Source organism: Monomorium pharaonis, chromosome 3, assembly GCF_013373865.1.
Source record: "Monomorium pharaonis isolate MP-MQ-018 chromosome 3, ASM1337386v2, whole genome shotgun sequence".
NCBI lineage: Eukaryota > Metazoa > Arthropoda > Insecta > Hymenoptera > Formicidae > Monomorium > Monomorium pharaonis.
Window position 1 is genome coordinate 13,963,792 of NC_050469.1, and position 16,261 is coordinate 13,980,052.

Below are 16,261 nucleotides of genomic sequence, written 5' to 3' on the forward strand. Positions count from 1 at the left end.
CCGCGACAAACGCCAACTTCACATGCGTTAACGTCTCTCTACGCACGCGTCACTTTGCGCGCACGTCGGAGCGCACGAACATCGATAAATTTACACGTCGAAGCGTCGACGATCCCCCGGTCCGTGTGCTACGATTCACGACGGCCACGGACACGCTCGTGCGCTACGAGAGGTAGGCCCGAGGACGACTGGGAAAAGTCAGTTCCGGAAGCCGCGCAAGTTTCTCGGCACGCGCGTACAAGCGAGATGTACGCGCGACGACGTGTCGGACACCGTCGGCCCGACAGCGAGACAGTTCGGCGCGCGGTCGCGGGGAATCTTGTCGTTCTTGTTTCGCGTTCTCGCGCCGATCGGTCGGCCGTCTCGTTTCGAAGGCGTTCGAAACGAGTCGCGGCGCGAGGTTAGGTTAGACCGGGCCGGATTTCAGCCCCGCCGCTGAATCCAGTGTTCGTCCGTGCAACGCGTTTTACGATTGCTGTAGTGCCGGCGGCTGCGAGGCCGTTCGTCGTCGTCGTCGTCGCTGTTATTGTCGCGGGAGACGTCGCGGTCGTCGGACAGTTGTCGCAGACGCTGTATTGGAGCAAGAACATCGTCGGTCTCCTCTCATTGTCGCAACCCTCGTTGCATCCGCCCGCGGCGTAACCTACGTCCACGAACGACGTCCTCTGAGCGAGATGGGCATCTGGGAGACAATGGATTTCACGTCGCTTGGTAAACGCTCGCTTTCGCGCGATCACATTGATTTATATCTATATCGATTAATTCTCGCTTCCATATGTTCCCATTGCAAAATGCGCGCATGCACTCTCTTGCATTTCAGACGAATTGCATCATGTTGGGCGAATATTGCGCGCTTGTAAATGTAATTTTCGATAGGCGCGGCTATCTCATTCAAATAATTAGCGGTAAAATCGAGGCGTGTGTGATGTTTGTACAACCCGATATCTTTTATTTATATAATTAATTGTCTTTTAATTGATTTATATTTACAAGATACAAAGCGAGGCAATGAGTCGCGAAGTAATTGAGAAAAAAAATACATAAAATTTTATTTTATGAACTGATATAAGCTTATTCTGTTGAAATAAATTTTTATTTACATAAGGCAAAACTTTATTCCTAGAAATTAACCAATTAATAAGAAAAATGAGATGTTATAACGTTTTCTTACTAATATATTTCAATATTTTTATTAGCTTTATATTAATTTTTATTAGCATTATATTAATTATTTTTCAATACTTTACAATATTTTTTCTCAGTGTAGAAATGAACCGAATATCGATGTCCCCGATTGTAGTCTTGTGTAATGCTTGTTTGCGTCTTGCATGTAAATTATATGTAAATCGACGAAGAAAACAGGGACAATCGTGCATCTAACGCGTTACTAAGAATTATATATCGCAATAGTTGAATGTAAAGTTTTAACGAGATTAACTTGCATTCAGAGCTTTAAATTCAAAAAACATTGCGAAATAAAGTAGCCTTAAAAAATATTTAACTTCTTGAAACAATACATTTTATTATTATCTTATTGTCCTATATTTTTGCTAGAAATTTCAAAATCGGGTTGGCTTTAAATCACATCAAGAAATCATTTTGAATAGTCTTTGATGATAAGTCTGATAAAAAATTCATGATAAATTCGTGATGATAAGTCGTGATAATAACAAGATTTCGTGCCTCTTTTTCTCAAACTGTACCAATTAAACAAATACGATTTATGACTGTAATTGCGTGCGATAATAATTTTATCTTATTGCGCGTGATCCTTATCGGAATTATTTGATGCGGAATTTTAATTGCGCACAATCTGTGCAAAAATGAAGATTTTTGTGTTACGTGCAAATAACATCGTTACGTAAAAATGTCTACATCAGATGGTTATTTTTAGAATCAAATTATATTATAGTTAAATTTGAGCTGCGATGCTATAAATATTCTCAATTATTATTAAGTATTATTAACAAATTAAAGACACGGTGAATTGTTTAAATAGATCAATCATGCTATTTTTCTATATTTAAAACAATAGTTTTTAAAATGTGCGCGAAGCAATAAGCCTCATCATTGGTCGTATCGAATTCCGCGAAATTTCGCGCGCGACGATAGCGATTAATCGAATTAAAGCGCATAGTACGAGATGATTGATGGCTGCGTTCAGAAAACACAACCGTTGCACAACAGTTGAGTAATTTGCTAATATAATTGGTCTAAATTTAGAGATCTTACAGTAAGGACCAATAATCACTGACCGCTCATTGATCATTTGTGTTTTTTGAACGTAAACAATATAACTGCAACTTTTGAAATTGAGGGTAAAATTTGAAAACTTCGAGTAAAAAGTAATAAAATTAATTAAAAAATAAAATACATGATTATACATATATTGTTTTATTTTATTTTAGAAATATGTGTGTGTAAATATATGATAACATATACATATATACATGTATTGCAAATTGACATGTTTCTTACTTGTTATCATGACGCTATTCGACGCGTATCTAGAGAAAATTCCATACACATTATAAAGTTACATTTTACTTTTTTTCCATATAAACTATTCCCAATTATATACGATATATACATTTTCTTACTTTGGCTGTATTCTGATATTACTGCTAGTACTGAAAATCTATAGTATACGTAACGGAAACTATACATTTTCAGTACTGGCAGTAATAGCGGAACACAGCCTATATATGATTCGCATGTTGAGGGTACCGTTGACTTTTTACACGTCCGATAAATCATTACTCGACTGACGAATCTGCCGTGTTGCAGACGCGGACATTCAGGAGCTGATAAGGGAGAGCGTAGCGGTGCGTAAGAACGCATACACGCCGTACAGCAAGTTCAAGGTTGGCGCAGCAGTGCGATGCGCCGACGGTAGTATCTCGCTGGGCTGCAATGTGGAGAACGCGTCCTATCCGGCGGGCGTGTGCGCTGAGGTCACGGCGATCGCGCGGGCCGTGTCGGAGGGAAAGCAAAAGTTCACGGCGCTGGCCGTAACGGCTGACCAAGAGGCCACCACGTTCACCACTCCATGCGGGGTGTGCAGGCAGTTCATTTCAGAATTCGGCGACGACATGCCCATCTATCTGTCGAGAACCGACATGAAAAAAGTTCTACGAATTAAGGTGAAGGAATTATTGCCGCTCTCGCCCTTTCGCACGAACGACACGGAGACCTCGTAACTTGCCCTCGCTGTCGGAGGCGATGTTCGAACAATACAGAGGCTATAACGAAAAATTTTGCGTGTACTTAATTAGAGTATTTATCCAGAACTGAACATTGAAAATCTTGTTACATACATATATGATTCGACATATCAGCATGAAACTTCATTTTGATGAAATTATAATCAACAATGATGAAGTATTATTTACAATGTGATACATATGGATATATATTAGCTTTAAAATGGCCACGATAACACCCCAACAAATAAAATTCTTACTGTAATATTTTTTTCAAAAGGAAAAAAACGAATTTTAAAGTATAAGACATTACCGTTGACTATTAAATAGTTGACTATTAAATAACACGCAATACGCCAGCATATATTTTGTTTGCGATGATACTGTTACTTCATACAAATAATACAATAACAGATTATATATATATATATATATAATACGAGATTATTATAAAATCGTAAACATAATAATTTCGTAAAGCTATAAATGCAAAAGCAGGCGATTGCACACTTACGAGACTTCATTCTTGATGGAAAGTCTTGTCTCTCGTTTACCAAAACGGACACCTGTAATAATATGCAACAATGACGTCCATGTTTTTTATATATAATTTATATACAATCGTTTCTTGTAAAATTAACATGAATTCTAAGTATATTGTTTATATATCTATATATAATATGAAAAATATGTTGTAAATGATAAAAAAAATAAATAACTAATGTTCAAGAATTTTCTAGTTATAAATCATTACATACCATCCAATGTAACATTGGCAAAGATTTTCGTTATTTGTAGCCTGTTGGATCAATAAATCGACTTGTTGCCGGACGCTGAGAGTTTCCTCATGCGAAAAGTCACGTCCCGTTAATTTGTCTCGGACTCTCGTTATGATTGCTAAGGCTTTCTTGTTCAGTGCTTCAGGTTGATTATTATCAGCTGTGGACATTGCAAAAGCGAAGACTGTAGATTATAAAAAAAATTTATAAGTTATCTTTATATGTATATACTTATCTTTATATGTGTATTATTTTTTGTTAAATTGATTAATTTTTATTAATATCTTTATATCTTTATATCAATAAAATATAATACGTTGAACCATATATAATCAACACTAACGATAATTAGTCATATAGTATAGAATTAATTTATGCGCAGAGAACGTGGAAATGTTGGCGAGTTAAAGTGACTTAAAAAATACAATTACCTTTACCTCCATTTTCGATGCTACACGGCACACCCTTCTTTGGTAACGTAGCGGTAAGAGAATCGAGCATATCGCCATGTTCCTGGCTGCTGCTAGCGCTCATGCCCTGAGCATCCGATCGTTTGGCTTTGGGCACCGCATTATCCATCAATCTCCAATTGAGGAGAGGGTCGTAAACGAACGCCTCTAGAACCGCCATTAGACTGTCCTTGTTTCGATGCAGCACGGACATTACAGACTCGCAAGTTCTTCTATACGTTCCTTCGATTCCGGTCACCTCCATTGCGTTGATTAACATCCGCGTAAGACGGAACGGTATCTTCTCCGGGAACTTCTCGCGCGTCATTGCCACCTCGAAGCAATCTCCGAAGTCGATGTGCAATATCTTACCGCTGAGACGATCTAGCATCAAATTAGACGGATGACGATCGCCAAGACCAAGTATATATCCCACCATAGACATCACAGCCAGAGAACGCGTATAATTAGTTCTGCGATCAAACCATACTTCGCTCGATGGCGATTTAAGCCACAGAAGTCGCGCCAGGTCGTCGCCATGGGTATGCTCGAGCGCGTGCTCGAATACCTCGACTTTTTGCATCAACATGAGATGATCGTAGTCAGGTGCCATCTAGATAAATATAAAATAATAGAAATATAAAAAAGAACAATGCCTAGTTTTATATGACAGCAGTCGATTCGTAATCGACGAGTTTTGAGTTTTGATTTTCTCATATATCTTAGTTTTATACAAGGTTGATTGGAAAATTTGAAAAGCATAAGTGTGAGAATATACGAAGCATAACTTTTGAAAATATATATATTTTAACTTTATCTAATTCTTTATCTTTATCTAATCTAATCTATATTTTAATTTATTTTTTATAATTTTTTAATATGCTCTTGTAGCATCACTATCAAATTTGATGATTAAAAGATATATTTTAAAAGATAAATTAAAAGATATATTTATAAATTAGAGATATTATTTCTACCTTCAATTTACGATTGCGTTTTAAGTTCAACTACTACAGCCAAAATTATATCACTTTAGGTTTTTAAGCATAACTTGTTTTAAAGTGTACGGATCTTTACCATATCATAATATGTTTTGATGTACAAGTATACCTTACTGAAGAAATAACTTTTCATCAATTTATTTGAAATCTCTGAAATAATAAACTTTAATCGCATCATAACAAGTCATACAAATGCTTTAATTGGCATCGATTACAGCTTGGCAGCGTGACATGAAAAACAAAGATAGCACAAATGTACGACTTTCAGAAAATTAATAAAAAATTTTAAAATTATGGTGTATTTTGTCAAATCTCATTACACTTCATGCACAAGATGCATACTGTCTACTATAAAATTTTTAGCGTATTCGATGCACCTTGACAAAAGTTATACTTAAAAAACCTGGTTATACTTAAAAAAGGTGATATAATTCCGGCCGGTACTGTATATCGACACGCAGTTTATAGAACTCAAAAGTATATTAGTAATTGATATGAAAATATTCTTAAGCATTAAGAATCGAAAAAATGGCACATCTTATTTCTTGTGTCATCAATCTAATATCCAACTTATTATTATCTTTATACACACATTTTAACATATATATGAAATAGAGAGCAGAAAAATATATAAGAACAAAAAATATATCATCTTTGTACATTTTACAATGTATGATAGAAAAATTGAAATCCTTGATATAACAATTTATAAAGTTTACTCACTCGTAACATTATCCTGTGCTCGATATTTAATAATATCTTTTTCTTTTCTCTGTAGTCTCTAATAAGCGTATGAAGCGTATCACAATGCGGTACCCAACCAATGAGACCACTGTTTGTAGATAATGGAATCACAGCGTATCTCTAAATACAAAGTCATAACATGACCCATATATATTCTAAAAAATAATTATAATTATATAATATTACAAACTAAATTCTTACTTGGATAGTAAGATTTCTTCGGAAGGTATCCGGGTCGTGTAACAAGAGAGTGTTCACCAAACCAAATAACTGCATTACCCTTTCATCTTGTCTTAGATCCTCGTGACCTTTCAATAGGAACATGTAATCCTTACCGTTGCTACCTACAAAATACAATTAAAATAAATAAATGTTATATATATATATATATATATATATATATATATATATCACCCAATTAAAATATTTTAATCTAATTTACTTTCAAATAATAACTTACCTTTGATGCATAACTTCCTTGGTCTCTGTTTGCTGGTTATCACCTGCATAGAGCTATGAATACTTGCTATTCGCACGATAGGCTGGCCAGGACTATAGCTTCCCGGCACAGCCAATTCCAAATCTCTACACATGAGCAATTTCGGGCTAACGTATTGCAGTTCCAAACTGGTCAATTGCGGCAGTTGTCGAGATATTCTTCGGAACACGTGATAATATAAATCCCAAGCTTGATTTAAATCTCTCACGTTCCGAGATGTTTTATATCTGTGACACCATTCCTGCGCTTCCATTAAATCTCTTCCATAAGCTTGATTGAACGACGTTTCTTTTAAAGTTTGCGGCCCTCTTTCGAGCATGGCGTGTAAAGGCTCCAGCGTATCAAACATGCCTCTAACGTTTCTTTCTCCGAAGTACAATCTACTGGCCTCTTCCAAACCCTCATGCCACAATTCATGCCACAAGATTGCGACCCTGATGAGCTCATCGCTTGCCATCACGGCCTGTTGGACCAGTGTTGGACTATGCTCGCACATGCTCTTCAGGATCTTGTTAGCTGCTGTCTTCCTCGCGTGACTAGCGCTCTTTGAAGCCACTGTCAATGGATAAACCAAAGCTTGAGGATGCGTCTTTCCTATATCTATAAGAAGATGATGTATGCATCGGCCGACCAGTGCTCTCGGGGTGTCAATTCTGGCTATGAGTTGCGGAATTACTTGCAGCCAAGTATTTATTTCTATTAATCTTATACCCTCGACGACAGCGTCATATACCTCTGGCCATTGGCCGTAATCGAACCAGAGTGTGAGAAGCCGGAGAGTGTCTTGCAGGGAGTTACCGTCTGATAGGTTAATGGATCTGAAAAATCCCTCTACAGCTGGGACAGTAAATTGAGATATATATTGTGAGCTGGAAATATTACTGCGCGCTCCATTGCCACACGGAGCTTCCACGAGCGCGGAGTCGCTACCTTGCTGATGCTTGTAAAATAAAACTGTCTCGTAATTTGTGTAAGCGAAGGCATGCCAAGCTTTGTACCATGTGGGATCGTGCTCCGTCGCTGCGGCATAGTAGGTCAATACCGCGGGAATCGAATGCTCGTTTATACCCTGCAGGGACTCCAGCCACTCGCCAAGCTTGAGGTAACATCTGGCGAGTAATCTTTTTTTGCTTTCGTGCTGGTTCCCATCTTCCTGATTCATTATCACTGTGGTCGCCGGTTGCAAGTAGGTTTGCACGAATCGTTGCAGCTGATTGTAAGCCTCCTCGCGTTTGTTCGCCATCCACAAATGCTTGCAGTAAGCAAAGGTCACTTGGGGATGAGTAGTTGGCAGTGGCTGGTCTGGAGTTAAAGATGGATCTGTACCCATTAACATCACCAGCGTCTTATGACATAGCATCAAACTACCGCTCTTCCGGCAGAGACTAGCGTATTTAAGCCACGTGTACATATCATCCTGTGGCGAGACCACCAGCGTGTGTACCTGTATGATCCTCTGCCAGTCTTCCACAATCTTCTGTCCACCCTGAAGCCTCTCCCACCACATGGCCTTAATAGCTGCTCTACGTTCAGGTACCAATTTAAACTGGATCACTTCCTCCAACTCTGCTAACTTCTGCACCTCTACCATAGCATTGTACGCCCGCTGATAGCTCTCGCCAGCCATGGCAGTCAACTCGGTGTCCAATAGATCCCTAGCGCTATCGATGAATTGATGCGCGACGTTGTACTGTTCATCGTGAATCGCCAATACCGCTCTGTAAAACGCGCCGTCTTGGCTGTCCTTCGGAATTAACAAAACGTACTTTTGCATACTTTCCCATTGACCCAAACCCCATGCCGCAGCTGCCGCCATTCTTGACATCCTTTGCTTCGTATCGTCTGTTTGATCCAACCATTGTTTCGTAGCGACTTCGTGCAATTGGCCCCACTCTCCAAGTGCCTCCAAACAACGCATCTCACCCAATGTAGACTCCACATCCATGGAATCGCTCTCCAGACGTTCTTGATATAGCTGCAACGCCTTATCCCAGTTGTGAAGCTTCTCGTACCAGCGTATCTGGACCTTGAGATCTTGCTGATTGTGGTTCATCACGTACTCTAGCAAGCCCTCAGCTGCCTCTTTCTGTTGAAGTTTGTTATTAATAGAAATCAGAGACTCGAAGACGCTGCTGTTTCTGCTCTTGTGAAACTCGTCTTCCTTATAATGCAACGCTTTAGCATACGCACGACAACGCATCGCTGTATCTCCGAGAGTCTTATTGTCCAACGGCAGGGGACCTTTGTCACAGTGCTCCATGAATTCGGCCAAGTTTAAAATGGTTTGCGTCACCTCGGTGGGCAGATCGGGGACCATCAATGCTTGATGCAGAGTCTGTATCAGTTCCGCCCGATAGGTATCACTGAGCTCGGTCCAACACGAGACGAAAGCCGCATTGAATAGGTCGCGCGGTAACACAGCATAAGTTTGCGCCAGCGCCCAACAGGATCTCAGAGCCGGGGATGGAGATTCCTTGAGCAAACCGATGGAGAAGCACCGCAACCATTCGAGCCAATCGTCCTTGGACACTCGTCGCGTCGCCGTCCACGCTTTTTGTAAGTTTGAGGCCGACACATTTAGTTTCTTGATCGTAGTCGTTTCTGAGGGTGTTAAGGAGAGCTCGCGATTCTTGTTGCGCGAGTGTCGCATTCTCATCAACAAGAAATCCTCGCCGTCAGCCGCGGAAGAGTCTGTAAGTATTTTGTCCACCAGAACGTCGTATCGTGAATTGACTATCTTGTGTTTCGTCATAACTTTCTGAACTAACACGATAAAAATCTGATACTTTTTGCCCAGCTGCATCACGACAGCGCAAAGCGTGTCCATAGCCGTGCTTCTTAACTCCGGACACTGGTCCAACGTACGTACCAAAGTATGAACGATTCGTGATGCGAAATCCGTAAAGTCCAGCGTATCCGCGAGGAGATCGACCGTCTCGAGAGCAACCTTATTCACGGCTATCGGGCAATCATTCGCGTAGAATAATTTAACGATTGGCGGAAGTACGAGGTGCAGATAATTGTCCAGATTGTTTCCGAATGTCTGTAGTGCCAGAAGCAATTTTACTGTTACCGCGCGATCCTTGCTGCTATCGTGAGTCAGTACTCTGAGTATCGGCGGCATCAGTTGTGGCAGATAGATCTTGAATTCTGCGCCTAGAGCCATTGCGATCTGCTCGACTAAAAGGATCAACGTGCTCTGCAACGGACTATTTACCGTCCAGAACTCTTTGATCAAGGCAAATATGTCATCCAAATAATTGCGGATGTGTTGTTTCACAATAGCGATGAGAACGGCCAGCTGTTGGAACAGGAACTCCCGGAAATTCATGTCCGCCGTGTGTACGACGTTCAGAAAGCTGGGCATAACCTGAGAGATGTATGGCACGCACTTTATCCCAAGACTTTTAAATATGAAGGTTACTGCTTGCACCACCATGGTGTGATGCTGAGATAAAGTTGGCTCGCGAATAATTCGCATGAGCGTCGTAATGGCAATCGCCGGATAAAATTCTTCCAACGTCGACGGCGACATGTTCACTAGCATCTCACTGGTCGTCAAATCCTGAGTGTTTTCCACGTCGCACTTGGTATCTGCCATGGAGGTAAGCGTGTCCAACTGGCTGTCAATTTGTCCAAGATTCATCTTGTGTTTATAAGGGTCCAACGCACCTAATTGTCCAAGCACTCTAATAGCTTCTCTCCTGATGATCGGCTGCTGCTCGGTTTTGAGGAAATTGATGAGAACGTCCAGCAGAGACGGATACTGTAGGTACGGTTTTACCACGTGGCCTGTGCTACCGACCAATTGACCAAACACCCATAGCGCTACTCCTCTTTTCTCGGGCGAACTGGCGTCCACCAGCATTTCCAACAATATCGACGAGAGTTCGGACATCCACTGTTGCATCTCAGCGCCGTTGACCTCCGCCAAATCACCAATCGCACGCAGAACGGCGAGCACTACGCCGGGATTTGGATCCGATTCCTTCAACTTTGGGACGAGAACTTTCAGGATTGGCTCCATATAAGGTCGTACAAGTCTCGGCGCGGTCACGACTAGGTGATCCAACATTCGAGCGGCTTGTTCCTTGTTACGGCCCATTCCTGAATGTTCCAATTCCGTCAAAAATTGCACTAGAGTCTTTCTCAACGACGGCATGACGTAGGCAGGATTCAAGGTGCTGAGTCGTCCAACAGTACGGACCGCTAATTCCCTTATTTCAAACATCTCGTCGTTCATGGCGATAAACAGCGCGGACAAATTCTCCGCTTGCGCTAACTGGACGTCGAAGGAATCGTCCAACGATGCCAGTACCCACAGACGAACGTCAGGATCGGTATCAGTTATTCCCACTACCAGTAATTTACCCAGAACAGTCGAGACGGTGGTGGTCACCGTGGGACCGGACTGATTCAACGTTAATCTCAACAATCTAGAGCACGTCTTCACGGCTTCTAGGCGAACTTCCGCTTGTTCCGACGTTAAAAAGTGGTCCGCGCACCTCTTCACGAACTGTAACAACGGATTATTGTCGAAGTTGAAGGTACCTAACGTTTTCAATGCGAGCACCGTTGACGAGACGTCATCCGTCGCGGAGTTAGGACTGGTCACCGTCCACGGCGCGCCGGGATGTCTCAGTGGCTTTTGCATTAGAACTTGCGACAGCATTCGCAAAAGACCTTGAGATATATCCGCCTGCAAGGACGGAATACTGTGTGCCAGTTCTCTAAGCGCCGTGGTCAAGATCGGGCTTAATCCGGTTTGGAACATAGGCTCCAACAGGTCCCTGACATCAGAAGCTATGACCTGTTTCACCGCGTGGCTGAGCAGGGTGATGCAAACGAACACCGCGGGCTCCAGAAGGGTACGTTTTTTGCTAGGGGTTTCCTTGGATGGTAGCAAGGTCTTGATCACTTCCATGATTTTCGGCAGGTACGGATTTATCGCGTCCTCCACCGCCACGGCTATGAAGCCGATTGATGTGAAGGCGGCGTAACGGTCCTTCTCGCGACTGCGTAGGATCAGCAAAAGGTATGCTAAAGATTCCTTTAGATGGTCCCTTATGAACTTCTCCTTATTAAATGCAGCAAGCCTCGGCAACAACATCATGAGGGCGTGCTGAATATGCGGATTCCTAGACATTTTTTGATTCATCACGTCGTTGTAGATATCATCCAATCTCTCCTGCATCAGGCATCTGCAGACGGTTGACTCGTGCGCCGGATACAACGTGTGCTGGGCCGCGGTGGCGTGATTCTGCGTGGATCCAGCCCACTTGGAGCCTATTGTTGTTTTTAGTCGCGGCATCAAGCAGAGTATGTCATTTTCGTTTTGTGTAGAACCGTTCAGTCTTTCCATCAGAGCCTCGTAGTTTCTCTCCCATTGTACGTTACTGCATCTCAACAGTTCGTTCAACACCAACAGCGAGCCGTGTATCCTGTCGTCCCTGTAAATGCCCTTCTCCCTTGTGTTGATGTCCTCGAATCCCTCTATTACCTCTTCGTAGCAGTGTTTGTACCACTGAGACTTGTGCATCTGCTTCACAGTCTCTCTTTGAGCGGTGACTACCAGAGCTGCTCTCAGAGCTTCCACCGCGCCCTCCCGTATCGCGGGCTTGGGATCGTGTATAGCGTTGAATATCAATTCGAAAAATGGCGTGACTTGTTGGAAAAAGTACGTCGGCACAGAGACAGCGAGTTCTCTCAGCACGAGCACGGCGGCGTGTCTCCTGCCATCGTGTCTGTCTGTGGCGAGCCACTCAAAGGCACGTTTCACCTCGAACTCGACGTATTCGGCTGTATAAGTACCAGAGACCAGTGCCAACTTGCCGACAGTCTTTGCGGCCAGTTGCATGACGCCCACGTCATTGGAGGGTATCAGGTTTCTAAGATAGTTAGCAAATCGTACCGTCCGCGTATTAAAATTACCCACGTCCGCCCCTATAAGGCAAACTATTGCTAAAATACCACCCTTCTTCTCGTTGATGTCGGAGGCGGATACCATTTCAAATATGTGATGATTGAATTCGTCCATGAAAGCAGTAATTTCCTCCTGCGACGCCTCCCGTAGTTCTCTCTTGACATAGAGGCACAAATCACGTGCCGCCTTGTTACGTGCCTCCTCATTTTTCGACTTGAGTCGCTGGACAAATTGCTGCATCAATGTATTCGACATTGTCCCAACGTCAGACGTATAAATCAGAGTGTAAAACATAGAAGCCTAAAATCCATCGAATTTCTCGCGCACCTGACGCTCTGAAAGAAAGATTGTTTTCGTTTTGAATTCTCCCATGCTGGATCACTTGGCGTCACTAACAGTTAAGTACACGATATACATATATTAAACAACGCGATCAAAATCTATACGTTAAACATTTATTTACCTACCTGGCACTATGTTGATTCCTTTCTGCGACACAACATCGTTGCCAGAAATGCCTCCATTCTCGAGGGGAAAAAGCTCTAGCGCATCCTCATCCACGTAAACGTGGAGCTAATTTGATATACGCTGTCACATCTTTGATCCCCGGCATTCTCCGTCCGCAACGTCAATGTCTCTCTCGCGCGTTATCCGTCGACGAGTAACCAGAATTTGCGTAGCCCTGTTACGTAACTCGGATGTCACCCTCGTTGTCTTCCTGTGATAATTATTAAGAAAACAAATATTTCCTCTGTTATAAATGCGCAAAGATTATAACCTTTAAAAAATGAAGATATATCCCAGCCACTCTAGCGCTACTATCGCAAGATGAGGTTAGATAAGCGAGGTTAGAACTGGCAACAGCGTGACGTATCAATCAATTCGGCGTTTCTCCGTTCACAAAATCTTCGTCCTCTTGTACCTAAAGATCTGTTCTTTTTTAAATGAACTCGCACGGTTCATCTTTCCTCATTTTCTTTTCGCGTTGAACAAAAATTTTATTTTCCTGATTTATTTTTTAAATTTATTTTTAATTATAATTTATTTATATAAAATAAAATACTTATATTAAGTAAGAGTTTTATTAAAATAATTAAAAAATAACTTAATTATTAATGAAATTATTATTGTAAGTATTTAACATTAAATTATAATTTAATATTATTTTTTATCGTATTAAATTATATAATTTGCAGAAAATGCACGAGAAAAACAAATAATTAATATAAATCAGCTATAAGTTTTATAGTTGGCAATTTATAAATTTAATCATTAAGCTAATCGGAAGTGATAAGTTCATAATAATTTAATTGATAAATTAATCACAGATTAAATTATTGTCGAGATAATCGAGACTCGCGAATGCAAGGCTGCCACGTTGATATTCTCCGCTGTCATTGGTCGATTCGCTTGCCGTTCTTTAATTGTGACGCGTCGAGCGCGAGGTGCCATTTCTCGTAGCGACAAGTGCCTCTACGAATCCTCTCCTCATAGGATGTTTACACCTGGGGATCTGGGATTGGAAACGCGAAGGTTGTAATGATCGCTGAGGATTCTAGCATGACGAACGGCCGTGGTAACGCGTCGACGACGACCGAGCCGACGGCGAGGCGGTGAACGGGCGAGGCGGAGTCCGCGACGTCGACGTGAGTTTTATTCCGGCCAGTCCCATCCGCTCGGTCGAATGCCGAGCGTTGCCTTCCCCGTGCACAAGTATATTTGGTCCCGTGAATAAATTATGAGCGTGGACAGCGAGAACAAGTCGAGCGAGACGCGAGCGATCGTGCCGTATAGCGCGGAGAACGGCACCGACGATGGCATCGAGGACGGGCCGGTGACTCCGGAAATGGTGCTCCGACTGCCCACCATCACGGACAGTACGTCTCCATTTGGAATTTAAATACAGCTGCCCGGCCACACATCAGTGTTTTCTCGTTCAGTGTGTTTATCTGCCTGTCAAATCTTCTTGTACACATAACTGATGACGATACACTTTTTCAGAGTATCTCTGCTCACCAGAGGCCAACGTCTACGACATAGACTTCACAAGATTCCAGATCAGGGATCTAGAAACTGGTGCTGTGTTATTTGAAATAACAAAACCTCCCGCTAGTGGTGAGTAACATGTCTTTAGACACAACTTAATAAAGTATTTAAAAAGACTCTGATAATGAAGAATCTAAAGATTTAAACAAAATACTGTAATAATGGTATCACTTAATATTATATTTGTTCCTGAATAATTACTATATTATAATTACATTATTTAAATGTTGTCTACAATGCAAAATTGTACATGTGTATAAAGTTTAATAAACATGTAAATTTAGCAAACAAAATATTGATTTAAGCTTTAAATATAAATCGAGTTTCAAATATTATAGGTCAAAATAAAAATTTAATTTTTTGTTAGAATGTGATGTTCATCAAGAACCAGAACCAGATTGCGAAGAACTCGGATCCGAGGATGCAAATACGGGACGCTTCGTGCGGTATCAATTCACACCACAATTTTTAAAGTTGAAGACAGTTGGGGCAACAATCGAATTTCTAGTGGGGCCTAAGCCGATCAATAACTTCCGGATGATCGAACGGCACTTTTTCCGAGACAGGCTACTGAAAACTTTCGATTTCCAATTTGGATTTTGCATACCAAATAGCAAAAACACATGCGAACACATCTACGAGTTTCCAACATTGCCTGCGGATCTAGGTGAGTCGTCAAAAAAATTTACAGAAAATTCGTTGGTGAAATCTAAAATTTGTGTAGTAAGGAGGATTCGTAATCCTGATTAACATATGTATCTTTCCAGTTTCCGAAATGATCGCGAATCCCTTTGAGACGCGATCAGATTCATTTTATTTCGTCGACAATCAGCTTGTGATGCACAATAAGGCCGACTACGCATACAATGGTGGGCATACAACGCACGATATATTGTAATAGGCGGTTTGTTGATTAGTACTATTGCAAGTGATATATAGGGTTATAAAAGTATGTCACAGTTACACATGTTACAGCGTTGATGATGATAATGGTGATAATAACTGGTTTGCACATTTGGCTAGCGTTTAAAATTTCGTCTTTTGGCACAAAAACGCTTAAAAAATTTGCGTATCAGCGTTTGAACGCGCGAATATTATCGCAACGGAAATGTTTTAATCCAAAAGCTACACTTGATTTGTTGGCAAATTGAATAGTTCCTATTTTTTCTTTAGGGAAGAGACCGTTATTTATTTATAAATAATTATTGAATCAAAGTGATACTTAGTTTTATAGAACATTTTATTGGCGTCTGTCCTTATACGATGCGTTCGCTAGCTGCGAGCATCATTTTTTTCAAGCACACGTAGCACATTGACACACGTGGCCTGAGTGGAATTACATTTAATTCCATGAATTTTCTAATTTTTAAAGTACAGCCTACAACAATTCCCACGACACATGTGCGACGGAGAGCAAATTAAATTAGGAATTGTTTTTTCGATGCTTAACGGCGCTTTTTAGCTGCAATTATGTAACTTGCAGTTTCTTTCCACTCTTACACGAATACTATCATTCAAATACTTTTTTCACAATTGTTCTGTAATATTGTGGAGTTCATCCAAAATACACATATATATATATATATTTACAAAGGATATTTGACTTTTTTCTCTTTA

The 16,261-nt window shown here is 41.2% G+C and overlaps 3 protein-coding genes across 4 annotated transcripts; 2 read left to right on the forward strand and 1 right to left on the reverse strand.

Moving 5' to 3' along the window:
* The first annotated feature begins 133 nt into the window (after positions 1-133).
* LOC105830379 (cytidine deaminase-like) lies at positions 134-3,914 on the forward strand. The gene is made up of 2 exons (XM_012669668.3): positions 134-711; positions 2,788-3,914. Exons 1-2 carry the CDS (start codon positions 675-677, stop codon positions 3,198-3,200), a joined length of 450 nt encoding a protein of 149 aa, XP_012525122.1. The 5' UTR covers positions 134-674; the 3' UTR covers positions 3,201-3,914.
* On the reverse strand, positions 3,546-13,565 carry LOC105830377 (serine/threonine-protein kinase mTOR). 2 transcript variants are annotated; one of them, XM_012669663.3, is made up of 8 exons: positions 13,377-13,565; positions 13,066-13,316; positions 6,637-12,933; positions 6,378-6,520; positions 6,156-6,296; positions 4,414-5,044; positions 3,962-4,142; positions 3,546-3,769 (listed from the first exon to the last, which is right to left on the reverse strand). In XM_012669663.3, the coding sequence occupies exons 3-8, from the start codon at positions 12,890-12,892 to the stop codon at positions 3,754-3,756; spliced, it is 7,368 nt and encodes a 2,455-aa protein (XP_012525117.1). In that variant the 5' UTR covers positions 12,893-12,933; positions 13,066-13,316; positions 13,377-13,565; the 3' UTR covers positions 3,546-3,753. The 2 variants fall into 2 exon arrangements, with proteins under 2 accessions (XP_012525117.1, XP_012525119.1); XM_012669665.3 differs by having other exon boundaries at positions 4,420-5,044; positions 13,066-13,565.
* A 508-nt stretch (positions 13,566-14,073) lies between these two features.
* LOC105830381 (protein unc-119 homolog) lies at positions 14,074-16,240 on the forward strand. Its single transcript, XM_012669670.3, has 4 exons — positions 14,074-14,475; positions 14,600-14,713; positions 15,012-15,311; positions 15,412-16,240. Exons 1-4 carry the CDS (start codon positions 14,337-14,339, stop codon positions 15,540-15,542), a joined length of 684 nt encoding a protein of 227 aa, XP_012525124.1. The 5' UTR covers positions 14,074-14,336; the 3' UTR covers positions 15,543-16,240.
* The last annotated feature ends 21 nt before the right edge of the window (positions 16,241-16,261 follow it).